At 39.4% G+C, this 13,125-nt stretch overlaps 1 protein-coding gene across 1 annotated transcript; it reads right to left on the reverse strand.

Moving 5' to 3' along the window:
- Positions 1 to 15: 15 nt before the first annotated feature.
- On the reverse strand, positions 16 to 11,006 carry LOC146467416 (leucine-rich repeat-containing protein 61-like). Its single transcript, XM_085125901.1, has 11 exons — positions 10,870 to 11,006; positions 10,513 to 10,605; positions 9,037 to 9,126; positions 8,394 to 8,450; positions 7,224 to 7,284; positions 6,866 to 6,951; positions 5,843 to 5,911; positions 4,943 to 5,011; positions 3,750 to 3,806; positions 3,041 to 3,106; positions 16 to 617 (listed from the first exon to the last, which is right to left on the reverse strand). The coding sequence occupies exons 1-11, from the start codon at positions 10,883 to 10,885 to the stop codon at positions 535 to 537; spliced, it is 747 nt and encodes a 248-aa protein (XP_084982027.1). The 5' UTR covers positions 10,886 to 11,006; the 3' UTR covers positions 16 to 534.
- Positions 11,007 to 13,125: the final 2,119 nt, after the last annotated feature.

Genomic DNA, 13,125 nt, shown 5'->3' on the forward strand with positions numbered 1-13,125 from the left:
CAGTATCTTTCTAGCTTTAAATTCAAATAGGATGTAATTTTATTTCTTATTTTACAATATTTTACAAACCAGACTTGCTAAATAACGACCACCAGTAGGAAGTTATTTTTCGACGTTTACAAACAAGAACGTGTGTCAACTTTGACTAAAACAACGAAGAAAACAAACAAACAACCGAACAAAGAAACGAATAAACAAAGAAACAAAAAACTGATCGCCATCTATTGCCGCTTGATGATCCTTGACTTAATCAGAACACGAACCAGTTATCATTACAGCACAGAAGCTGTCTTTATATACCATAGCGACAAAGGCAAATCGGTCCTTTCGTTGTTCTCGATCATTCTGTCCCACAACTGATACTGCTTGCGCCACTATACAGGCGCCGTAATGAGAAAAATCTTCGACTTGTAAGTCTCGAAACTCAGCAACGACAACCGTAAGACAACGCTACTAAGACCTTCAACAACAACGCTAGTTTTTACACTCCAAAACGTGAAATCCAAAGTCCACTTATAAGCCCGCTGAATGAAGTCAAGAACTCCACAAGGCTTGCGTAGCGTTATCGATGGCCTTACCGGCGTCCTCGTTAATCTTCTTGCATTGAAGCAAAACATCTGTTAAGGCAAAATGATATGATAGAGCGATTACAAAAGTGAGGCTAAAGGCTGGTTTCCATATGATCGCGGATCGCAGATCACAGATCGCAATAAGGTCTGCGATCGTCTGCGATCATATGGAAACATACTTCTGCGATCATCTGCGATCCTGCGATCGCAATTGCAGACCATCGCAGGCGATCGCAGAAGAGAGAACCATGTTCTGTCTCCTACGATAATCTGCGATCATCTGCGATTGTGCGATCATATGGAGACCAAAGTTTTGCGATCCGCGATCGAAACGCATCCCATAATATATGAGTTCTCTCCCACGATTCAACGCTCGTGTGTTCGATTGTACGAACGGTCTACGTAGCAACACTCGTTTCGTTGTGTTTACCATCGCAACAGCAAAGATTTTAAAGACAAGAACAAAATGGCCAACTTTTGGGACAAAATCGGGCAGAAGTTTAATTTATCGGCCGGGGAAGCGGAGGCGAAATTTCGCAACATAAGAACTGCGTATGGTCGTTATCGAATCCAAAACCGATGTTTTCGACGGTTTTGGAGCTGACGACGATGTCGCTTCATGACAAACAGAAGAAGCAAATTTGCCATTTGCCATCTTCAGCCTACACGCGCGTGTATGTTTGACATTTCGGCTGACCAAAACGTATGGCTACGGTCGGATCTGCGATCGTTGCGATTATATGGAAACAGCCTTTTTTGCGATCGTCTGCGATCACATGAAAAACAGCCTTAAGTGCAAAGAATTTTATTTGAAAATTAGTCCCGTTAGCTAATTTTTTATGCACGTAGCCTCGCTTTCATAGTGAGGTTCAAAACAACTCGGAAATGGCCTATTGAGTGTCGAAAGCAATTTCGCGTTTGGTTTGTTTGTTTGTTTTTTCTTTACTCTGCTGTGATTGGTTAACAAAAACGTTTTCATTCAATGGGTAGCAAAACCAAAACCAGACGCAACTTCGGTGCCCGCACGCATTTTCCCGCGCTTGGCGCCGGTTACTTGTATTTGCTTCGAAGTCTGGTTGGTTCATTGCGCTTATTGCGACTGTTGTGATTGGCCAGAGTAATTACTTTGGTTTTGGTTTTACGACGCTCAATTGAAAAGCTCTCAAATATGGACTAAGTGAATAATTACAACTCCGGGCAGAGAGGGCGACTTGAAATCACAAATAGTTCAGGTAAATGTTCCAACGTTGTTACCAACGTCTTCGAAGAGACGGGAATGGCGTCGTGGTGAGAGCAACGCCTCCCACCAATGTAGCCTGCGTTTCATTCCCAGACTAAACTTAGGCCGTGTTCATACTAAGGCCCGATTATAGTCGAATAACATTTGGAGAGCGTTCACATCAACTAATTACAGCTCTTGATTATAATCGGATTATGATTAGTTCATACAACTTCAAGGGTTGTTTGAAGTAATTAAATCATGGCCGGCTAGCCGCGTTGGGCACCATTTTGTTTTTAACCGGCTGCCAATTCTTTTAGATGTGAACCGACTGGCGAATCATATACCTGTATAATTGCGCGAACAAAATTAAATGGAGTATGATAGCCTCAAGTATACTTCAGGGCCCAGTTGTTCAAAGCCCGATTAAGCTAATCCTGGATTAACGTGAAGTTTGATTCGCGTTTAATGACGAATTATCAAAGATTCTTCCAAACATTTTGTCCCTCAGTTTTGACCTAAGACTTATCTTTAGCATTAGCTTAAAATTAGATTTTAAAAACATTTTTAACGAGCAAGGTGGGAACCTCGGTTAACTTTTAATCATGGCTTAGCGTTAAGGTCGATCATGGGCTGCTAAACGTTCCAGTATAATAGGGAGCTTTGGCAACGACGACGGCAACGGCAATGAAAACGTGACCTGAAAATATATCTTTATTTCATTTGTGCTACTTCGCGATTATTTCAACTCGCTCAACTTTCACAAAAATGGCGAACTATCCAGGAACCAAATTGGTAGGAGTGGCGTACAAGTTAAGAAAGAAAATGAAAAATTCACCGTCGTGCGTCCACGTTCTCCAAAAACCTAGGATTTGGTCATTTCACGTTGCTGTTTTGCAGAGGACGGCAAAGAAATCTACCAAAATGTAAAACTTACGTGCAGAGCGATTGTTTTTGCTCATTAAACCTATTGTTTTACGGCGTTATCGTTGCCGTCGCCGTCGCCGTCGTCGTTGCTTAAGCTCCCTAATAGGGAGACAATGACGACAAGAAAATAAGGCCCTAAATGTCGGGATATTTAGCCAAGGTTTTATGCAAACCCTTGGGCTTTGCATTTGCGTTTGAATTTCCCCGAACTCTCTCTAGTGTTTGCACCAGGTTATACATGTAAAAGCAGTCCTCTTTCTTTCGTTAATAAAAATAAAAAACAGAGCTTTGCCTTTCCTATCATTTCACAAAAAAAAGAGCTTACCTTTAAATCCCTTTTCAGCTTCTTCCGCACTTCTGTCCAGTGACTTGCTGGAGGTCAGTAGTTTTTCTGTTGGGGTTTTACAAAGTACATGTAAAACCAGCATTGTTTTTATCAAATAACATACCTGCAGCAAGTTTGGGGAACTACAGTGTAGTATTAGGGAGCTTAGAAACGACGACGGCCACGGCAACGACAACGCCGCAAAACAATAGCTTTAATGAGCAAAAACAATCGCTCTGCACGTGTGTTTTACATTTTGGACCTTTCTCTGCCGTCCTCTGCAAAACAACAACGTGAAATGACCACAGTTAAGGTTTTGTGGAGAACGTGAACGCACGACGGTGAATTTTTCGTTTTCTTTCTTAACTTGCACGTCACTCCTACCAATTTGGTTCCTGGATAGTTCGCCATTTTTGTAAAAGTTGAGCGAGTTGAAATAATCGCGAAGTAGCACAAATGAAATAAAGATATTATTTTCGGGTGACGTTTTCGTTGCTGTTGCCGTTGCCGTTGCCGTCGTCGTTGCTTAAGGACAGTAGACCTAACGGTAGACAGTAGACCTAACGGCACTCAATAAAAATAATTTCATTCCATTTCTATCGCATTACAATGTACATAAGCGCTACACAGCTCACATACTTTGCAGTACAGTATACCTTATCAACTGAACTCTGTTGACAAAACCAAAATAATATTAATTTGTATTAACCTGTGTTCCATGGTATGGTCTTGAGGGCAACTCCATGGGCTGACTCCAAGTCATTATCTGAAAAAATAAACAAACAAGGAATTCAGAATCTGAGTAAAGTTTTCCCCTGAACTAACGCAATCACTCGTTAATTTCAGCTTTAAAAATGACTTGTCTGCTGACTACTTGGTTGGATGCATTTTTGTTCCACAAGATCTGGCGAGGCTGCAAAAGTTGTAAACGTTTTCAATACTTTATGGCCAACATTACATAACTAAGATTTATCAAAAATAATAATAAAAAAGACTTTATTTGAGTGCCGAAGTATTTAGCACTGTAGCGCTAATTGGGGACACTATAAAATCAGTGAAATAAATATACAAACTGAACATGACACAAAGCGTGGCCTTCGATTTGAAAACAGGGCTATCGTGAAACAAATCCAAGTGGTCAGAGCGGGACTTGAACCCAGGACCTCCAGATTCCAAGTCCGGTGTCCTTACCACCAGGCCATGTCGCCACCACTTCACACTAGATAAATTTATTTTAAGCACCTTAGGTAATGCCACAGCCACTACAAGGGTGCGTTTGATTGTACAATGGAACCTCTGGTTTTGGACGCCTCCATCAAGGGGCACAAACCTTTGTCCCACAAAACGTTCATAATTATAGTCTTTGCATCAGTGAACCTCTATTAAAGGGACGGGGACAGTATTTTAACGTCCCAAAATTAATGCTATTGAAACCTGCATTAAGGGGACAACAACATGAACATGTACATGTACACCGTAGGCATTGAATTCCTGGTACTTGACCGACCTCCAAAGAGGATTTATTAAATTCCTGTACTCTAATCACAAGTGAACACAGCTTTCAAACTAAGTTACCGCTGGAATTAAAAATCATGCATTTTGTGGTTGCTTAAATCCTGGTCAAGAAAACAGGCTAAAAAAAATTAATGATGGGCCCAACCTCTATTCAGGGGACTCCTCCATTAAGGGGACAATTCTCTTTACTGCAACGGTGTCACCTTAATGGAGGTTCCACTGTCCACACTGAATGATTACAAAAATGTCCCTCATGAAAGAGTTTCGGAATTTGGGTACTGCAAAATGACCCCTAAATACCTTAGGCAATACTTAGGCATCTGATTTTTTTTTTTTTGACTTGCTGTGTATTTTTTAAGAACTTGTACACAATGTAAGCTCACCAACCTCTAAGCATCGCATCCAGTTCATCACACATTTCATAAAAATCAGCTCCTTTGCCTCTGATTCTTTCACCTGAACAAAAAGAAAAAGCAACATTGAAAAGTATCCAATCATAATAATTATACCTTAGTTTTGAGTTAAAGAAAACAGTTCCCTCACAGAGTGGAGAAATACCAAACAAGGATGGCTAGTTGTCGTTTATGGTACAGTAAACTGGTCCTGTGTGCCGAGTGCAGTAGTGGTACGAACAAACTGACCTTTGGTTAATTAAAGGGCTGATTGGGACATAACCAACCTACAAAGTTCTTTACAGTACTGTCCTTTGTACTTTGTTTTGCCAGATTTTTGTATGCAGCCCTCAATTCCTTAAGGAAACAGTGACCCATGATCTTTTTTTAACTTTAAATATTGCAGTTTGTTTAGAGTAAAAACCATGATTATGGATGCAATCTCCATTTTTATCACAAAACGAAGCACAAAGCAGTGAATAAAACATCAAGGCAATGTTTCCTACGGGAATGAGTGCCAAAAAATTTTGGCAAATCTGAGCCTAAAACGTACAATAGCAAGTGATTTAAAAAGCGCTATACACTGTAGGCCAGTTATGCCCCAGGCACTTACATGTAATACACACAACTATTGCAAGTCAGTGACATTTTTGTGATTAGGGACTGCTATGGACTGCTATTCCTTCTTCAGTGGGTCAGCCATTGTCGCTATGATCAAAACCAACTCCTACCTGGCTCTTTGGGGTATTGATACACTGTAATTTAGACCCTTTGCAAAAAATGGCTGCCAGTTCTTTTGTATGCATTTCTCTTAGAGCTGTACAATGTATCTTTTTGAAAACTTGTTTCCCAGTTGGAAATAGGAAAAAAACATTGAATCTGTGACAAAACTCACCATCAAGGCTCTTGAGTTTTGGAAGAAGGTTACACACAGCTTTCTTGTAATTTTCTTCAGATACACAAACTGTGAGGAACAAAGTGGATCATTAATTATGTATGATGGATCAGAGAATTAACTCTGCAGTGCATGTAAAGTGCTAAAGTGAACCCATGAATTTCCCACTGAGCGTTAGCCTTAGTAAAGAAATGGGAGACCACATGAGGCAAAGGAAAAAATCTCCAACCTCGGCGCGAATCGAACCCATGACCACCAGATTTGATCACTCATTGCTCTACTGACTGAGCTAGGAGGCCAAATGGGAGCAAGTCGTGGGTGATTATGGTGACCAGTAATTGCAGCAATGTGAATGTGAAGGGTACAAATGAATGTTGTGCCGCTAGCACCAAGGACACAAATGATAGATCAGAAAATTAAAGTATGCAAACATGGAGTAAGTGGAAGTGTACTAAGCTACCCTGTGAAAATATTGAATCAGCTCAAAACTGAATGAACATTCAAGGAGAGGGGGGGGGGGGGGGGACTACAATAGAGCAGTTTTCAATGAAGTCGTAAAACCAAACCAGAGGAATTACTCTGGCTAATCACAACAACAAAAACAGCGCAATCAGAACCACTCATAACTCAAAATACATGGCTTGTAAATTAATACATGTCACCAGCACCACTCCAATCAGGAAAATAGTTACTAACAGTAACTTTACTTTAAAACTCAAACAGAAAAAAATTCAAAGCTCTTAGTGAATGAAATCAAATATTTTTAACTGATCAATAGGCCTCTTTCGAGTTGCTGTGAACCTCATTGCGAAACCAAGGCTAAGTGCAAAGTTTTTATTATGAATGTACATGTACATGTAAGTCTTCATTCATATGAAAACAAATTAATTAAACTAATTTTCATCTGAACAGCTTTGCACTTAGCCTCGCTTTCATAATAAGGTTCACATCAACTCAGAATTGGCCTATTAATTTATTGATTACATGTAAGTAAAATAATATGAAGACAACAACAAGCATTACCAGGATTGGACAAATTTTGTATGGAGTCCTGAAGTCTCAGTGTCTTCAAGTTTTCTAGTTTGACCAAGGATGAAAGGCTGTCAATACTGCAAAAATACAAATCACAAGAAAAAATAAAAATTCTAAGCGGCACATTTAATACCAATCCAGAGGAAAATTGGATTTTATCCTAGTTAGCAGGGAGCTTGAGTTAACAAAGTTCAAGTTAGCGGGCTTCCAAACACTGCTTGTTTCTCAGAGCTGAATTACACCAGCACATGTACAGTCATGTAATATCAGTGGACAAAAAAATATTCTTTGATTATTTTCACACCAAAAAGAGTATAACTATTGTTTATTAATTTTATCAACTAGTTACCTTCTTATCATGTTGCCAGCTAAATTTAAAGAGGACAGATTTGAAAGCTCTTCAATCCCATCTGAAAACAAAAGCAAAATTTAATAATCCTTACATTCCAAACAAAACATTATCCATGTGTTAAGCCCACTCTCCAGTAGGATACTATTTAATTAATTTTTTATATCTACATGCTACTACAGTATGTATTACAACTTAGACTTGTTAACAGTAGACTTGTTACATGTAATCTTGTTGCTTAAGGAAAACAAAAAACTATTCACAGCCCTGATGTAGTCCCAGTCAAATGTGATGCCTTGGATTAATTTACTGAGCAGCATATCCACCCCAGTATTCATTACTAACATTGCTTCAGTGAATTTTTGTTAAATATATCAATAATTGGATTTAATTCAAAATAGGATTATGCATAAAGTACCATCATGATGATTCTTAATTAAAAGTGGAACCTATATTAGAACATATACATGTACATTACACATATTGTATGGTTAATACATACTTTTTATATTTACATTAGTGTTGACGAATTATTATAGGAAAGCTGCACTGTACAATGTATTATAGTATTGTTCCATTTATAACAATTCATTTTGGTTGGAAAAGCAACATTTATACAGAGTATAATTTTACTCGTCTGGAATTCTACCAACTGATAGTCATAAATTGCCTCATTGGAACACGTGTAACAATATGAAAAAGATTGCTATTGTTGTTATTGCCATACATGTTTTTGTAGCTCCACAAAAGTGACATTACATGAAACTTACCGATATCTGGAGGGGTTTCAATATTGCATGTATAATAAGTAAGTTTAGTTGTAACTGGCCAATGTACCAGTGATACTGAAGGCGAGCTGATGGCTATTGAAGGGGTTGTTTAAGGCCCCTTCGGCACCTTGGCTGGTCTGGGAGCATGCTCCACCAGAACATTTTGAAATCAAGAGGTTTGGAAATATAATTTCCACCATTCAGGGTACAAAAGTGAGTTATAACTATATATGCTCATTTATATAAGAATGGTTCACAGTCTTGGTTGTTTGATATTGGCCTTTTTTTTTTAAGTCAACCCAAATCCCATATACTTAGTAGCCACAGTGAGAGGCATTGAAGATGGCGGTACACCACCTATGACCGGGCTTCTAATGAAATCCCTGGCTAATTCACTTACCAAGAGATGATAACTTGTTAGAAGAAAGATTCAAGGTCTCAAGAAGCTTTAGCTCACCTAGAAAATACCGGTAGATAGTATATCATTTAACAGCATTTACAGAGAATTAGAATATATCATAATTATTTATTGGCATATGTATGTTGTGATTCAAATAACTTGTTTTTGTCTTTAAAATTTTCAAAATATTTGAATTTTAAATTTGCTTTTTAATATCAGATAATTTATTCCACTATATGGAACAATCGAAAATAAAAATGGACCAAGGAAAAAACAAACTGCATGTACACTGTAGAACCCTTTATACTCCCTTTATAAGGATTCAACATGTCTGAGATCATACACACTGTGTTACCTCAGTATTAAAGAGGAAAAGAGAATATTAATTGAATTCGATACACTGAATAACATGCATGAGCAGAGATCCAAATATGTTCCAACTGAATAGAAACAGATGTACCAGCAAGTTGAAATTAATTCTTAAACTTAAAAACTTGTAAATAAACTGTATACCACATAGAACACTGAAATGCTTCATTTCACTCAATTCTGATACATTTGTCACACTATGTCACAACTGTACAAATTGTGTATTTCACCAGTGCTTAAAAATAGTTTCTTTACCAAAGAAAAATCAACCTACTCAAATCATTCAGCCTGGAGAGACTGTTATTAGCAAGATCAAGATGCAGAAGTCCCATGCACTCACTGATACAGCTGATATCATGTAAACCTTAAATACAAAAAAAATATTTTGCAACTTAATTGTCAGTCCTGGGACACATGTACAATTGTACTCTAAACTGCATTGAACAATAATATTATAATTAGCTCAGAAGTAATGGGACAAAATAAAATCTCAGTGTAGTTACATGAACCATGCAGGCCTTTCAATGAACCTTTCTACATTAGAATCTGCCATTTGGAAATATGGCAAACGTAGCACAGAATCCTTAACACCAAAACTATTTCTTCAAAATTTGAAATCTTGCAAAACTGCAAATTCTACATTGCAGCCATAGTCTTAGACCATTTTTGCCAAAGGTGATCACCTATGGAATACACCTGTAGCTCAGGACGTAACATTTTCATTTCTTTAAATTTGTCTTAAGGCCCTGTTCTGACTACGCGTATAAGGCGCCCACACCAGGGCATTCACTGCCCAGTCAATGAAAAGGACATTGTTCAAACTCTTTGGTACCCAAGAAGCAATTATTGTTTTCTCGTTTGTCAATTCAACATCCATCATTTTGTTTAAAATTACTGTACTTCAAGGAGACATGAGGAAAACGAGTGGGAACTAACAAAATCCTCTCCAGGCCAGTGGCAGTATCCAGGAAGGGTGCCCAAGTACTACCTTGGAGGTAGTTATATCCATGTCAGGGCACAGTCCCCTGATTTTTGCTCAGGCAATGACAAAAAGCTATGTTCAGTGGCTGTATTCGAGAACTGGGTACGGGCACCAGAGGTCTGAACTGGGCCCAAGTTGTCTGTACATATGTAAATAACTACATGCAATTAAATGCAATTTAACTAAGTTAACAACAAAGAAAAGATGGCATTCATTGGGCAGTCAGTGGCTCTTGGTAAGTAGTGCATTCGCAGAGCACCACATTGCGGTTGCGTTTAAGCATGGCGGTGCGTAGCAGACTTTCCTGGATTGTCTCAGTTTTTCTGCCCCTTCCCCCTCTCCCATTTTTTTCCCCTTTTTCCACTGCTTACGCAGTGTGACAGGTGTCCAGATGACTGGGCATGGGGGCTCATGGATGGGTTGCGGGGATTGCCAGCCATGGGAGCATATTACTGTCTAGGGGCCGGCTGGTCACAGTGGAGGCCCCTGGGACTTCCCCAGTACTCTTCTTCCACTCAACTCAATGCAGTTGTTAACTGGTATATACCCCTTGGAGAATAGGTGGTTTGCATTGCCACCATGTTGGTGTACAAAACAAAAGAAAATTTGTTCACATAGTTTGCATGAAAATGGAAGTTAACTGCCAGAGGAAAAAAATGTTATTGTTCCTGTACAATGGCCGCCATGATGTCACATGCAAATCACCAATAGTCAGAAACAGTGCTGCGATCGGCACTTCAACGATACGCTCTATCTCAGTGTACATACCCATTCCACTGAGATCCAAAAAACTGATGCTCTCAAGGTCAAATTCACCGGTTCTACTCTTCAGCAGATTAGGAGTCAAGCGCGAAGATGGCTCTAGAAAGAATTAGCAAATTGCCGAACATAAATACAAATAGATATTTTTCTCTATGTTAAGAAGGACAGGCGATGTATTCTTAAGCTTTGACTATTCCAAAGAAAAAGAAGTAGTATCAAAGCTGGCTCCTCCAGCGTAAACGCGGGACTGAAATCTTCACTCACGGCTAAACTGGGCGCAAATATAAGCCCATGACAAGACGCAGTTTTAAAACGTAGTTCATTCAAAGCTAAAGCACTACAAATGAAATTTAAAATAATTACCTCCAGCCCTAGCCATGGTATTGTAGTCTGCGATCAAAGTTACGACAATCAACGGATTTTATCGATGTTGTTGTACGATATATGGCACAACAAACTGCATTTCTTCCTTGCCGCCATGTTGCTATGCAAATACATTAATCTCGTTCCCAGAGCTGCTCGGTCCTAAAAGCCGTGCTGCAAAGAATCTGGGAGCGAGGTTGTCTGATCCTGCTGGCAAATTGAAGTTGGCGTGTTTCAGTAAAATAAATGTAATGTTAACTAGAGCCAGTACCGATCAACAAAACAGTAAGTCAAAATATTAGCACTATTCACACACAATATAACAGCAAACTATTTTTGCCGAGTTTAGGAACTTTGGTTTCGCATGTGGAGCCTTCGCACTTAGCTTGCAAACTGTCTGTCTGTCTATCTGTGTGTCGGTCTGTTTGTCTGTCTGTCTGTCTGTCTGTCTGTCTGTCCGTCTTTTCATATTGCAATGTCATCTGTCGTCTGTCTTGTCTTTCTTCCCAAATACCAGTTGGTCAATGTCCAGTGTGAACGTACGAAAGACAGCTTGTGAGCATGCCTATGCTGTCTGTCTTCGTTTTGGTAGTCTGTTTTGAAAACGTCACAAACGCCAACTTCCACTACAACCTCGTTAAAAGCACGTTTACACAAGTTAATGACATCTTAAAGCATAAAACTGGACAAAAAGTCAGTGACCTTCATTTTTCTGGCGGTGAAACACTGTGTCTTCTGTGCGCAGCATTTCACAAGCTGGTATTCGATAAGACAAGTTTGCCTCTTTTAAGCAACAAAACAACAAGGGGCTTGAATTGTTTCAGACTTCCTTTTCACAGCGTTAAGGTTGCGTACACAGCTGCGATGGTCTCTCGTTTGTTAAATAATAATCTTTCATCCGCAATTCAGCTATAAGATATTTTAGTACGACATTCAAAACGATTCTTGCTGCTCACTATTTAAAAACTCAGGTTTTGGTTTTAACAAAGCAAATAGTGACCTTAAACAGAGACGACGACGACAACGAAAAAGGGACTTAAAAATTACCTTCGCGTTTTCGGAATAAATTCGCAATGATTTCTACTCATTTAGTTTGTGTAACGTGGCCGAACTATCCAGGAGCTAGCGTCGTAGGGGCGGCTTTAAAGTTCAGAAAGAGAAAGGAAAATTAATCACCATGGGTTCACGTTCTCCATAAAACCTTGAATGTGGTCATTTCACGTTGTTGTTTTGCAGAGGACGACGAAGAAATGCACCAAAGCTTATAACGCACGAGCAGAACCAGTGTTTTGCCAATTAAAACTATTGTTTTCTCGCGTTCTCGCCGGGCGTCGTCGTCGTCGTTGCTTACGGGTCCCTAATTAATCTTCCATGGCAAATAATCGTTAACGCGCAAATGTGGAAGCACATAGACACTGAACATTGAGGTTGCAACGTCACACACACCATGGCAAGCATGAAACTTTTAAACTTCACCTTGATTCCACGTTGTTATTTTGCTAAAGTGGCGCACGACGATGGTGAGGTAAAATGATGGAGTCAGAATTTACACGGGCTCCCACTCTTTCTGGAAAACCAATTTTAACTGCGAAGTGTGGCTTAATACTTTTCGTTCCCTGTGAGATTCAAGGCTTTTTCCCTGTTCTGGTCAACATATACTGTGCCTCGCCCCAGATTAGGTCCATCCCCACCCATTAGCTCCGTGAAGAAAGTTCTTCGTCATGTTGCATTGCCTTCATAGTGCAAGACACGTACTACTGAATCTTTCGTTCAGGCCTTTGGGCGCCTCCCTTCAGTTGACTAGAGGGACTGATTAGATCGTACTTTTAAATTCTCCAATACCCTTGACTGAGACATTCTAACTGTCATTGCTTTGAGAACACTGCTGCGAAATTTACTTAAGGTCTCGTGAACGTCAATGTTTTGGAAACTGGTCTCTCGGCGTTTGTGCGCAGAGCCTTAATAGTCCACACTGTTGTGTTAACGTTCTAAGAACCATTAAGCAAGCAGGCATAATTTTGTGAATATAATGTTCGCAAGCAATGCTTCCTTGTCTCAGTAAGGAGACCGTTTACTTTACATTTTTACCGTTGAACTGTTTTTAACCTAGAGATTTTTGGGGGCTGCCTGGTAGTTAAGACAGTCTTAATTTACTGCAAATACAATTTCTCGTAAGGTACAAAACATTTTCCATTTCTACCCTCAATTCCCGCACCCGGAACCTTTTTTTTTTTTATTATTTTATCTTGAAAACCG

Source organism: Pavona decussata, unplaced genomic scaffold (assembly GCF_977016875.1).
Source record: "Pavona decussata unplaced genomic scaffold, jaPavDecu1.1 SCAFFOLD_136, whole genome shotgun sequence".
NCBI lineage: Eukaryota > Metazoa > Cnidaria > Anthozoa > Scleractinia > Agariciidae > Pavona > Pavona decussata.

Excerpts from the sequence above, each read along its gene's own strand:
- LOC146467416 (XM_085125901.1), bottom strand. Across the intron at positions 6,952-7,223 it reads GCTGGCAACATGATAAGAAG|TATTGACAGCCTTTCATCCT; the intron begins GTAACTAGTTGA and ends GTATTTTTGCAG. Across the intron at positions 3,107-3,749 it reads GACCATACCATGGAACACAG|AAAAACTACTGACCTCCAGC; the intron begins GTTAATACAAAT and ends AAACCCCAACAG.